At 43.7% G+C, this 12,772-nt stretch overlaps 2 protein-coding genes across 3 annotated transcripts in view; one reads left to right on the top strand and one right to left on the bottom strand.

The window, feature by feature from the left end:
- DZANK1 (double zinc ribbon and ankyrin repeat domains 1) overlaps nucleotides 1-9,980 on the top strand; it is a 25,803-nt gene extending 15,823 nt beyond the window's left edge. The window contains exons 14-21 of the mRNA XM_052806406.1: nucleotides 1,641-1,744; nucleotides 3,861-3,935; nucleotides 4,874-4,970; nucleotides 6,177-6,265; nucleotides 7,493-7,573; nucleotides 8,157-8,284; nucleotides 8,716-8,790; nucleotides 9,048-9,980. Coding sequence (XP_052662366.1) covers nucleotides 1,641-1,744; nucleotides 3,861-3,935; nucleotides 4,874-4,970; nucleotides 6,177-6,265; nucleotides 7,493-7,573; nucleotides 8,157-8,284; nucleotides 8,716-8,790; nucleotides 9,048-9,213 — 815 coding nt within the window. The 3' untranslated portion in view covers nucleotides 9,214-9,980. The remainder of the gene's footprint in view (nucleotides 1-1,640; nucleotides 1,745-3,860; nucleotides 3,936-4,873; nucleotides 4,971-6,176; nucleotides 6,266-7,492; nucleotides 7,574-8,156; nucleotides 8,285-8,715; nucleotides 8,791-9,047) is intronic.
- Nucleotides 9,659-12,772, bottom strand: BIRC5 (baculoviral IAP repeat containing 5). 2 transcript variants are annotated; one of them, XM_052806409.1, is made up of 4 exons: nucleotides 12,337-12,772; nucleotides 11,259-11,368; nucleotides 10,978-11,095; nucleotides 9,659-10,318 (listed from the first exon to the last, which is right to left on the bottom strand). In XM_052806409.1, exons 1-4 carry the CDS (start codon nucleotides 12,445-12,447, stop codon nucleotides 10,235-10,237), a joined length of 423 nt encoding a protein of 140 aa, XP_052662369.1. In that variant the 5' UTR covers nucleotides 12,448-12,772; the 3' UTR covers nucleotides 9,659-10,234. The 2 variants fall into 2 exon arrangements, with proteins under 2 accessions (XP_052662369.1, XP_052662368.1); XM_052806408.1 differs by lacking the exon at nucleotides 12,337-12,772 and adding an exon at nucleotides 11,456-11,624.

The raw sequence follows: 12,772 nt of genomic DNA, 5'->3' as shown, positions 1-12,772 counted from the left end.
TTTTATTTCTTGATCATATCGGCCATTAACTAACGTTTTTTCTTTTGTGAAGATTAAAAAAAAAAAAGTTAGGACATGGGGAAATAACAGCAGTACCAAAACACTAATCCTCTGATGTACTGTATTTCATTTTTTGCTGTACTTCCAGTCTGTTTTGAACAGGAGCCAAGTCATTTACCAGGTAAACTTTACAAAGAAGCCTCCCCTTTTCTACGATAACAAACAGTAAATCAGTGTGATATAGGTGTAATCAGCTATTGACAGCATGCATTAAAGTATTCCATCAGTGCTGTCAAAAATCCTTTTAGATGTAATAAAATGTCAAACATGCAGGAAAATGTTCCTGGCCATCTGGATTGTTTTAAATAAAATCTGGGTACCTAGGCTAGTTATGAACCAGCTTATTGCAAATACTACTGACTTCCCTGGAGGGGTCACTCACCAAATAGTAGTTTAGCTTAGATTTTTTAATTACTATTTTCAACTTGTATTAGTTTTTGCATGTGAGACCATGGCAGGGAACAATTTATATTGCTCTGTGGATCCTTCTTTTTATATTCCTTTAAAGCTGCCTGACAAATAAGACTTGCTGTTTTGCTGGTTTAGTTTGTCATAGTTTCTACCAGTTAGATCTTGGAAGAGTCCTCCAAGCACAAAAATCCTTGTGCACTTGCCTTCTCTTGTAAAAGTCAGACAGCAGCACTTCTCTTCTGACTTGGCTTTTTTTTTTACTGTTTTGAGCTTCACTTAACATGAAGGGAAGGATAAGGTCAGAGCAACTTCACTGTGTAAGTTAAATGAGGTTACCAAGCCTACACTATTTATCTACAACAAAATAAATCATACTCTGTACTTTCCATAAGTATGCTCAAAAATAAAATTAGCCAGATCCTGATAACAATCACTTAAGAATAAGAACAAGTCCTTTTGTTTCTTTCTCTGATGAAAACGGAATGTTGCTTCGGAAATACTTGGACAGGAGCTGCAAAAACTCTGAATGGCTTAAGACGAGTTTTTAATCCAGGCGCATTCAGTCCCTCATGTTTCATGCCCTGTACCAGCATAAAGGAATGCTGACTCTGTCCCAGAGATCCTGACAGGCAAAAGAGCAGGAATGCTCAAGCTTTTAATATGCTCTCCCATATATAATTGTAAGGCGTTTATTTGGGGAGTAATTTACACAGACCAGAATGCTGTATAGGTTGAGTTACTATGTCTGCAGTTTTCAGATTTGGCTTACCTGTTAGTGATCTCAAATCAACTAAAAATCAGTTGAATAATGCACAATTGCTTAGCTGTAATATAGAACTTTTTTTTTTTTTAATGATCTGGAATAGTGTGAGATTCTCCTTTACACAGGGCCAGTTTTGATTCCCAAGGAGGATTCCGAGACATGGTTTTGTTGTGAATTGAGGTGCCTAGGAATGAATTATAACCTATGGATTAGACAGTATTTTACCTTTTTTTAGGGTATAACTTGCTTCTCATTTTCTTGATCAGATGAATTTTCTAAAGAAAAATTCAAATTCTTTTTTGTCTCGGTGAAAACATGCTATCTTTTAAATCATCCATCACATGAGTAGAAGAAATGTTAATCACAATTTTAGGGATTTTTCTCCTGCTTAACTCTCTCTGATCAGGTTACTGGAGAAAACAGTTGGATCATGTCTGTGCTCACCTTAGAAGCTATGCTCAGAACAACCTTGAATTCAGAGCACTGATCGGAGAACCTCAAATGGGAAAGGTAGGAAGGAGCTTGTGAGTAATGTCTTCCTGCGGTGTGTCATGAAAAGATTATTGTGGCTGCTAGATAAACACTGGAAAAATAAATGCCTCCCTTTTCTTGAGACCTTGACCTGTCTCTGTGTGTAATTTGTCTTGTTTTGTTGTTCCATTTTTTGCTCAGTCTTTTACTGAAGATTTTTTTTCTGCTTTCTTTCCTGTGGCAGTTTCTATTCTTCTCTCACCTCACAGCTATAAGAGAAGTGATAGAAGTGAGAAGGCCCTTGCCCAGCTGCTTTTATAGTATCCCACAGCAGACAATCAAGAAAAAGAAGAGATCACTGACATCTATTTAGTTGGTCAGTTAGATAAGCCCTGCTAGCCATGGGATTTAGATTATATGCTTGCCTTTGCTCGGGGCTGGATGATACCAGCAGATAGCAGCAATTCTCTTTGGCTATATAGTCTACTTCTAGTGTAAACTATACCAGTATTACAGGAACAGGGTATTGCTTTTCTTACTGGAGATGTAGTCTTTAGGATTTCACCAAACTGCATTAAAGTGATTAAAGGGGTGATAGCAAGAAGGTGGAAACTGGAGGTTCTTCCTAAAGAGTCTTAGAAGATAGGGCTGGTATGACTGAGAGATCATTTGGTCCCTGACCTGAGGGAAGATCAACTCTGCCTAAACTGTTCCCAACAGATGTTCCTCTCGAAGCTTTTCAAACTCACCAACAATGGAGATTTCACAATTGCCCCAGGCAGTCCATTTCTGCCCTCAATTACCCTTGCTGTTCAGCTGCAGTACTGTATTGCTTTCTCTGGCAGCCCTGCTGGGTTAAGGAGTTGCATCCCCTCACGCTGCTTCCTAGGTGCCGCCAGCACAACTGCTTGTGGCAATGTCCTGTGGACTGGATCAGTGACTGACCCAGGCTAAAAATAGCTCTGGAGGGAAAAAAAAGGGCATCAGTGCTAGTACAAGAGTAGGTTAGCAGCAAGCAGCTGGAAGTGGGATGCAGGCAGAAGTAGGGTTAGGGACTCCTTGAACTGGAATAGCTACTGGGAAGCTTTTTCCCAGTGTCTGACCTAAGTTTCCCTTGTTACAGTTCAGGCTCACTATTTCTTACCCTGTCCTGACTGATTTGATGCACCAGTCAAAAAAAAACCAAACCAGTTTTAGCACATAGAAACAACTACAGAAAAGTGTGTGAATACTGGGGGGCAGATTACACTTTTGGGAGGTATGACGCTCCATCAGATACTTTGCATCTGAATGCTATAGCCACTGAGACCTATTGGGTCCACCAGTACGTTCAGAAGCTGTAATACAAGTATTAATATAAGAGATATCTGCTTGGTGGAGTTGAGGTATAGGTCCACTGCAACTTGTTTCCTTTGCTAGAAGATTCAAAAGGATATGCCTGAAAAACATTAAATTGCCTAGAGAAGGCTATTCCTGCTGCTTCTTGGCCTTTTGTCATCCCATTGTCTTGAAACCACTGCCCCCAAAAGTAACAGAAGTGATTCAAAGTAGATGCCAACTATCTGGGTTTAATGCTGCTTTTTCAGTTTTCATGTGGATTAGAAATATAATCAATCTTATCTCAAAATTCTCAGCCTGCTGCAATATAACCTTGTCAGCTTCATTCCACTTCTTTGTAATCCCCTATGCACTCATTTTTGTGTAACTTCAATAGTCGTTCTTGCCAGCAGCATTGTCTCAATGAATTGATATAGAAAGTTGCCCACGTTTTACTACACACTGTGCTGCTACAGACTGGAACAACTAAAGCAGCAACCAGTTCTCCAGGGGTAAGGAGTCCCAAGAACAACACGGCCTTTCATGCAGCTGCAAAATCTGGGTGGAGAATGACTGAACTTTCATGAAACGTAGCATTATTACATCTTTTGGATTCATTTGGCGTTTCAGTCATTCTGATATTTCCAGTTATTCAAAATACCACCTGCCCCTTTCTCAGTTAGATGGGAAGTGTTGCTACAATATCACAAGTAGGCAAAGGCCACATGTGTGATTTTGTGTATTGGCTCCATAATACACATAATCAGCAAGAATTATTCCTAAAACTATTTCTGTGTACTTTTTGTAAGAGATACTAACGGCTGCTCTTTCCCTCTAGATTAATTCTGCTACCATCTGTGAGGATGACTATGAAGTCACTATTACATTGAATTACGCTCTTGCTATTAACAAGGTCAGTTCGGGGGATGAGGCCCATTGTTAGGCAGCTGGTCTAAAGCTGTCACTAGACCAGTCAGTGTAACGCTGATATATTTTAAATTCAGGTCTAAACAAGAAATTCTTTTGTTCAGAGGGTGTTAACTCATCACTTCAGAGAAAGGAATCTTTTTCTTTTTCTGTTGGAGCTGGCTGAACAGGTATCTTTATCTGATTAAGCCAGACTTCATCATTATGTTGCTATCATCTTGCATTTCATTAGTTTGCTATTAATATTAACATTCTTCTTTCAGCTGATGTTGTTTGATGATTCTAGCACCCCTTAGCTCTTGATCTTAGGTCCTCGTTTTCTTCAGTCTGCAAATTGTGCTCTTAAGAAACAAGCTTAGTAATTTTCAGTAGTTTGGAGATAACGTTTGCCAGAGCTCCTGTTAACTGTATCCAAACACCTGAAATCCCTACATCCAGAATTACCATGTTCCAAAAACCACCCACGTATTCATTGCCAGCTTTTCAAAGATGAAAATCTACCATTTCAGACATCCAAAATTCCAACTGTATCTCTTGTGTACAATCTTAACAAGCTTACCTTGCCATGTGGTGCCTGAAAAGGTATGTCACATCATTTTGCAAGTGAGGAGTTAATCAGATCTCTCAAGTGGTAGAAACACTTTCAATGAAATGAAGATTCTCATCCAGATAAGTGAGATTGTGTCACTTTTTTTGTTTTCTAAATCAAAACAAATACCTAACACAAGGTTGAGAAAAAAAAATGCTACGTTATTTTCCCTCAAAACAGAGTTTGATTACATATAATAATTTATCTTGGGCTAATTTGAGACTGATATTAAAAGCCTATTTTTTTTTTATGCAACACCACTGTTTTGTGTTACTAAGATTATAACAGCATTACATGATAATCTTACTAACTGCCTGCATTTGATGATTCTACAGGATATTCATACTAATAAACCGGTGAAGTTCAGCAGTCATTACCTGAATACAGTAACAGAAGTCAGAGATGGACAGGATGGCAGTCAGCCTACTTTTGGTGAGATTTCCACTCCCCCCCCCCCCCCCATCTTTACAATAGATCATAAACATAGTAGTCAAGAATACAGAAGTAGTGCTTGGAAGGTTAGACACCTAGACAGGCAAACTAATATATTGGCACATTCTGCACCTACTTAAGTTGATCTTTAAGTCTCAAAATGCAGCTGAGTTGAGATTTAAGCAAGGTACAGACTCTGTCAAAAACTCATGGGAATGCTTCATCCCTAGAGGACAGCTGGAGAGGTCAGTAAACTGCAGCCACAGCTCATAGCAGTGTTTTTTATTATTGTGATAAATCTTTAGATGCTTTGCATATTCTTTTACAATAGTAGCCATAAATGTCAATATTATCTCTACTTTTGAGCTGTGCCAGGGACTTCAGCTTGGGCACATTTAGCAAAGGTAAGAAATGATGAAATACATTAATTCTACACCTGGTTTTCAGAGGTGCTTAAATTGCATCTTCCACTGGTGTCAGTAACAGTTCAGCATTTTAGGCATCTCATATTGGACTTAGGTTTTAGTTGTAAAGTCAGCATTAGAATTCAGAAATTCCTGTAGTGTCATTCGACATACTTCAATTCACGTATAAGTTTCGTCCACTTTGTTTTCCAGTCTGAGACATGTCAAGAGGCAGCCACGGCACTAGGAGCTGGTTTTCTGAAGTGTCAAATGTGACTGTCATTCCAGGCACTCTTGTAGCACCAGCTCAAAGGGTCCCCACATGCTGTGTAATTTCCTTATCAACCCTCCTGCATATTGGTAGATTACATCTCTTAAAAATAATGGACATACATATCTACTCAAGGTCCTCTAGTCCTGTTCTTAAGCATTTGGGAGCCAAACAGCATTGAAAAAGTGTAAGGTTTTTGGTCAAAACAATTCATGAATCCAAGTCAAGCTTGTTGAATAGCTGCAGCTAGTTAAAAAAAGACACAAACGCCCCAAACTCCACATTTCATTGAATCTTCATTTCAAAATAGCAAGTTTTTGAGACTGCCTGAGTGTAAACCTTTTGTTAAAACCGGTCTGATCTGCAACAAATATTTCATCACTTTCTCTTGTAGAAAACTGATAAATATTGCTTTCATTTCAACACAAAATAAAATATTTTTGTGGATAAATTGTTTCCATATCTCTCCCCCAAGTTCTTGCTAGGATACTGACTTTGCTTTGAATTAACACTTGTTTCCCTTTCTGGTAGGCAAAGATGATCATAATCTTTTCCATTCAAGAGGCAAAATAAAGAGAACAAAGTCAAGAACACTTACAGAAAAAGAAGATAAGCTCCCTGTACGTATCTTCTGCCAGTACAGGAAAAACTACCTATAGAGCAGCACTAACATGAAGGAGGGCATCCAAGGATAAAAATAGAAAGCTTTTAACGCTGACTGGGGGCAGGGGAAGGGGACAAAAGTCCAACTTCATATAAAACCTGAACATTGGTAACTGACATTTATTACAGAACTGGAAATAACTACACTTTGTTCCTACTAAGAGCTTAATTAGATTGTTGCTCTGATTTTCAGACCCATTCTGTTTTACTGACACAGCATTAGGCCTAAAGACTGTTGCAGACTTGATTTTGTTACAGGTTTTTCTCAGAAGCAACATCAGATGGAGACATTATTGTCTTCCCTTGACCCTACTACTTAGTTTGACTCCACAGGACATACCCTTGGCTGTGCTAGAACTACTGTAAACTAGACAGGAGATGATGATCTACGCAACAAGCTTTTAGGTCAACTCAGTTTCCCCATCAAGCTGAGATGCCAGCACAGCTGAGGGCCAGTTTAATGCAAGAAGCAAGGCTTTACTTCCACTAGAGGCCAAGTATCCTGGAAGCACTGCCTACTAAATGGACTGTCAGTAATGGCATGGAAAATTTCAAAAGGGAAACATACATTAATCTAAGCTTGGATCAGTTAGCCAACTCAATAGGTGGAAGAAGATATACAGCTTTCTGATATGACTCGAGATAAAAATGCTTGGTCAAGTGATTGGGCTTTCAAAAGGGAAGATGAAGGAGGCGGAAGTCTGGGAAGAAATAAAAGGAAAAGGTTTTAGGTTTTGTTGTTTGTTGGTTGTTTTAAGATTTAGTAAACTAACTTCTGAGAAACAAAACATATTCATTTTTTAAATAAAATACTTCCACAAGTTCTGGAAGCTTCAAACTTTAATCCTATAGCAAAGAACTTGTACCCATGTTTAATTTTACTGTGGTGAGCAGATCTTTGTACAGCCCCGGAGAGCTGCGTTGATGTAAAGCTAATCATTTGCAGATATGTTTGCTGAATCAAGACCTCAATAGTGAGATATTAGCCTGGGTTATCCAACACTTGCTCGGATTCAGAAAGACATTCCCAACAAAGGGTCATGGATTAGTAATACTGAGGCTCAGCTACGCTGCATTCATGCCCCTGTGTGCATTTTCCACCTCTACTCAAAGGCAAAATATGGCCCACCTACTTGTATTTTCACTATGTGAAATGTTACTGGCTGTTTTCTGTGTTTCCACAGCCAGAGTCCAGACAACTACTAGAAGAACTGGGTCCAAATGGGAAAGGAAGAATCACCTTAGTAGAACGATTGCTCCAGGAAGTAAGTTATTGGTTGCTGAAGTTTCCCTTTCCAACTCTTTGACCATTTACTGCATGAATATTCACCTGATATGCAACTTCTTTATGCTTAGGAGGCAACATGCTTGCAAGACAATTGACTGTCTTCAAATTGAAAGAGCATTTTAGAGAAGAAACAGCCTATTTTACATTTATATACATTCTCCCCAAATTTCTATTTGGCCGGCGCGTAAGGCATTCTCCTCTGGGTTTGTCAAGGCCACACAGAAAGAAAAATATATTAATTTTATAGTTTAGGGTCAAGTCCCCTGCATTGCAAAAACAAGCATAACCTCTTCCTTTTTGCTGTGTGGTAAGGTGCATCCTGACTGTGGGATCTAGTTTGACTGCTCTTGTTATACACATTTACTCTGGCTTTGAGCTAGCAGACAACAAACATTTTCAGAAAAGACATGAAGGAACAATACCACACAATTTGAACATTTCTCTGTCTTGAGCCTAAAGTCCATTTGCCAACTTAAATCGATGTAATATTAAAGCAAGGCGGAAGCTGGAGAATCTTTATGGCTTTTAACAGCTCACCTTCCCTCTCCTGTGCATTCTAGGGAGCCGACCCAAACTGCATCGGCGATGAGGACCGACCTGCTCTCACAGTTGCTGTCCTTAACAAGCATGCGGAAGCAATCTCCCTTCTTGTGCAGGAAGGTGCTGACATTGACCAGCAGTCAGGATTGTAAGTGAGCACTGATTCTCTGCCTCGGGTATTTTGAAGTTTTACCAAAAAAGCACTTGTGCTCCAGTTTTAGAGAGGATTAACCTCCCACCCCTCCTCCACAAATCTGTAGTCCAGGAGCTCCTTTCAAAGCCAAATTTAAAAAAAAAAACCCAAGCTGCAACTGAGCAAAGATAATAGTATTCACAGTCCATCTTTCAGTTGCCAGCTTTGAAGACTTCTCATAATTTCTGTCAGGAAAGCTGCTGTTCTATTCAACTCCTTCCCCCATCCACTTCAGCTTAATTCAATAAACCACACTAAAGCCTACCGGCAAAAAGTCACCGTGACTCCTACTGTCATTTTCCTTAGTTTAATTCGCTAGACCACTTCTCCATGTACCAGGACAGTTTCCTTAGGTAATAAGTACATTGCTCATTCCTCCTTTGCAGGCACAACAACACCGCTCTCCATGAGGCAGTTCTGCTCGGATTGGAGGGAGAGGAGTGCATCCGAGTCCTGTTACGGTACGTATCGTAGCTGGGCCTCTAGCTCAGCTGCAGGCTACCCACAGTCTGCTTGCACAGATCTAGTTGGCAATAGTGAAGGGCCAGAGCCTGCCCAAGGCTCAGCGCTCTTTTCTCACAGTTATGTCCCTGCAGAAAGAGGCATCCAGAAATTCTGAAGTTACTCTGCATCAACATTTACCTACAAGCCACTTCACTTATTCCAGTAACTTGGAATAAATTTAAGTAGCTTAAAACAATCTGTTCTTTATTTACAGCTGCAATGCAAGCGTAAAAAAGAAGAATGCAAAAGGGCAATCGGCATATGATTTGGCTGTTACAGCTGGAAATAATGAAGTTATTTCATTGTTTGCAAGTGAGCTTGGACAGGGAACACTGGACAAACTTACGAAACCCAGGAACGTTGGTCTCGTCAGTGTGTGATTGCAACCGCCTTTTCCCCAAGATGGAGCTGGAGGTTCTTTGAGTTTGGGAGCACCTAAGTGCACGCGTCCAGTTCTGTCTGCAGACTTCACAACCCTGTACAATCAACTCAGGCCCCATAACAGCCAAATATTTTGTAGGAGATTCCCCCGTTCCTTCCCTGCAGTTCAGAGTACAATTCTTCACTGACCGCAGTCTGTCCTGCAAGATTTCTTTTCCTTTCCAAACCTGTGCAAGGAGAGGGACCAACCAAACCTTCCAAGGCACAAGGACATTTTAAGGAGACCTGACGAATACCACTTGAGACAGTTTGACACTTGAGCAATAGCACTGCAAGCTGTACTTTGATTAGCTTATTTTCCACTTTGAAGTTAAAACTGCATTCAGTGCAGCTCATTGCATTAAAGGTCAGATTCTTTTCCTCCAGAAAACTGAGTAAAATTACTTTGCTTTTTTGCCTTCAACTTTTATTTATAAACACATCAACATGAGGCAGGAGCCAACTAAAAATAGAAGTTTACAAGGATACCAGGCACACTAAGATTTGGTGTAATTGGACATTATTAGCCACAATCCTAAATCCCTGAAGGAGTTTTAAAACTCCTTCCCCTTTTTGTTTCCAAAAGTATCCAAAAGCACTGGTATATTCAGTATAAAAATGGAAGTGCCTGCCAGCTCTTGCAAGAAACACAAGTTTTAGCACCAGAGCTACCAGCATCTCCATAACGGAAACAGCTGGGCTTAAAAAAAAAAAGAACAAATAAAACCACAAGTCGTAATCCTTAATTAAACCAACAGGAAGAACAGCAGAATCCCTGCAGAAAAAGATTACGTATGCAGTGCATCAAACCCCAGCTACTTCCCGGACAGACTCAGGTGAGTGAAGGAGAATTCGGTCTACTTCTCACGGAGACGGGCATTCTGAAAGCAGTCTCAGGAAACACAGCCATTCAGCCAAAGTGGCAGTGCCAAAGCACACATACAAGACAGATGTCACCGGCAAGTGAGAAGCTACAGTAGCCTAGGAGACCAGATTCTCTATTTCACGACGCACACTCTTGGCTGCATCTTCAACCTCGGTCACCTTCTGAGAAATTTCTTTTTTCTGCAAAGAATAAAAACAACACATTACCGTCTACCACTAAGTTAAGCATTGTTCAGCTTCAAGGGGAAAGCGGGCTACGTCTCCCAAAAGGCAAAGGCTGAGAACCAGGACGGGACACGCCATCTGATCCAGTACAAGTCAGGATGCAACAAACCACTTTGGCAGCACTGCGGTAAGGAACCAAGGGGCCAGCTAAACAATCATAGAATCATAGAATCATTTCGGTTGGAAAAGACCTTCAAGATCATCGAGTCCAACCATTAACCATGGCCCCTAAACCATGCCCTGGAGTACCCTGTCCAGTTGCTTTTTGAATACCTCCAGGGATGGTGACTCAACCACTTCCCTGGGCAGCCCATTCCAATGTTTGACAACCCTCTCGGTAAAAAAATTTTTCCTAATATCTAACCTAAATCTCCCTTGCCTCAACTTGAGGCCATTTCCTCTTGTCCTATCTCCAGACACCTGACAGAAGAGACCAACACCCACCTCACTACAACCCCCTTTCAGGTAGTTGTAGAGAGCGATAAGGTCTCCCCTCAGCCTCCTCTTTTCTAGACTGAACAACCCCAGATCCTTCAGCCGCTCCTCATAAACTAAATAACTCTTCCAGCATCATGGGGGCGTAGAAAAACATCACGATGCTGATGCATATGTACAATTGCATTTTTCATTCGTTCTTTGTCCAGCTTCAGGAACTCCTGCAGCGTCAGGCGAGTAGGATCTTTCTGAAGGGAAAGAAACGCACAGCCCGCAGAGTGTTTTTGGTGTTCCTCCCTGAAAAGGAGCGAAAATAAAAAAGAAATAAAAGCACCTCACAACAAGACACACGCACACAAGACGCGGCCGGAGCGGAGCTGCCACCGGAGGCGGCACCGCGCTCCCGGTCGGGGCAGGGAGCCGGGGGCAAATCCTCCCCCCCCACCCCGCTGCTACTCACAGGGGGTCGTCGTCGGGCTCCCAACCCTCCAGCTCCTTGAAGCAGAAGAAGCACTGCGCCACGTCGGGGCCGTTCTCGCTGGGGCAGTGCACGAAACCCGCCGCCGCCATCTGCGGGCAGAGAGGGAGGGCCCGTCAGCGCCCGGCCCCGACCCCGGCCCCGCTCCCCCCGGGTCCCGCTAACCCCGCCGGGCTCACCCTCTCGGGGGTACAGGCGCAACCTTCGGTGAAGGGCCAGTTACGGAAGGTAGCGGCGCGGGTGGGGACGAGGTAAAGCCGCCATTCCTCGGGCAACGCCACCGCCGCCTCCTCCTCCGCGTTAGCCGCCATGGCTCAAGGTTCAAACGGAGGCGGTTGAGGCGCGAAAGGCAAGGCGGGAGCGTGGGCGGCCGCGAGGGCTGACGGGAGTTGTAGTCCCGCTGCCGGGACCCGGGGACCGGCTCTGCCCCTCCCGGGGGGCCGGTGCTTCGGGAAGGCCCCGGCGGTCGGTACCGTGGCTGGGAGGAGGGCAGGACAACCCCCCCCCTCCTCCTCCAGCAGAGCCATGGGGCCGGCACAGCGTCAGCCATCCCCAACCCAGCAGCCGTGAGCCGCAGGTTTTGTGGGAGAAGAACCGCGCCAACCCAAATCTGCCTCTGGGCCTTAAGGGCCTCCGCCAGACCCGGGGCTGATGTGGCAGCCCCGCATCTCGGCATCCCCTGTGAAGAAAGGGGGGGCCGAGCCCCGCCGCCACACACCACCGCAGCAGCGCTGGCATGGCCAGGCGAGAAGCACCCTTGTCATTCCCGAGGGGTCTGACGTAGGGCCTGAGCCAGCAGGAAAGCCTCCAGCACAAACCCAAGGGGAAGGAGGACAAGTTTGCCAGCACGACCTTTTTTTTTTTTTTTTTAATTACACCCGTAAGAAGGTGCCGCGGGTTTCCGTGTTGACAGAGCTGGTAGAGAAGCACAGCGGGAAGGGTCCTGTCGAGGCAGGACCCGCGCAGATACGCTCCCACTGCTCTGTGGCCGTGGCCGCCTGTTCTTGCCACAGGCAGCTGCCCTTCCCTTCCCGCAGGCAGCAGGAGCAGCTGAACTCACCGTCTCTGCCTGACTAACGCTGCCTGGAGAAGGAAGCGGGACCTGGCAGTCTGGCTCGCTGCCGCAGGGGCAGGAGGCAGCTGGTTTTGCGGAGAAGAACTGGCTACGCATCCATCGCAGCGGCAGGGGCTCGGTTTCCTGCACTGTCTGATGCAGCAGGCGGTGTTTGCTGAGACAGAGTCTCCTCCAGAAAAAACGCAAGGGTTAGAGGGAAGCAACCCCGCGGACCAGGTTACCTCCTGGAGCGAGCTGATGTAAGCAAAGTAGTCAGAGACAGAGGGATAAAGGCAGCCTAGCTCCACCACTTGCTAAGAGCTTATCATCACAAGCAGGTGGGTCTGCAAAGAAGCACATCCTCACACCCTAGGTGGCAACAAATGGACCAAGCAGACTTCTGCTTCTTCCCCCAGGCTGGATCTGAAATGTGAAAAGAAGC

This window comes from Harpia harpyja, chromosome 13 (assembly GCF_026419915.1).
Source record: "Harpia harpyja isolate bHarHar1 chromosome 13, bHarHar1 primary haplotype, whole genome shotgun sequence".
Taxonomy (NCBI): Eukaryota; Metazoa; Chordata; class Aves; order Accipitriformes; family Accipitridae; genus Harpia; species Harpia harpyja.
The sequence above is the reverse complement of the archived record's forward strand: the minus strand, read 5'-3'. Positions and strand labels throughout refer to the sequence as shown.

What these genes read in the sequence shown, in the direction of transcription:
- BIRC5 (XM_052806408.1), bottom strand. Translation starts at nt 11,587, where the DNA reads ATGGCGGCTAACGCGGAGGAGGAGGCGGCGGTGGCGTTGCCCGAGGAA. An exon ending in GCGCCTGTACCCCCGAGAGG is followed by an intron (nt 11,369 to 11,455) that starts GTGAGCCCGGCG and finishes CTCTGCCCGCAG; the next exon opens with ATGGCGGCGGCGGGTTTCGT. An exon ending in GAGCCCGACGACGACCCCCT is followed by an intron (nt 11,096 to 11,258) that starts GTGAGTAGCAGC and finishes GCTCCTTTTCAG; the next exon opens with GGAGGAACACCAAAAACACT.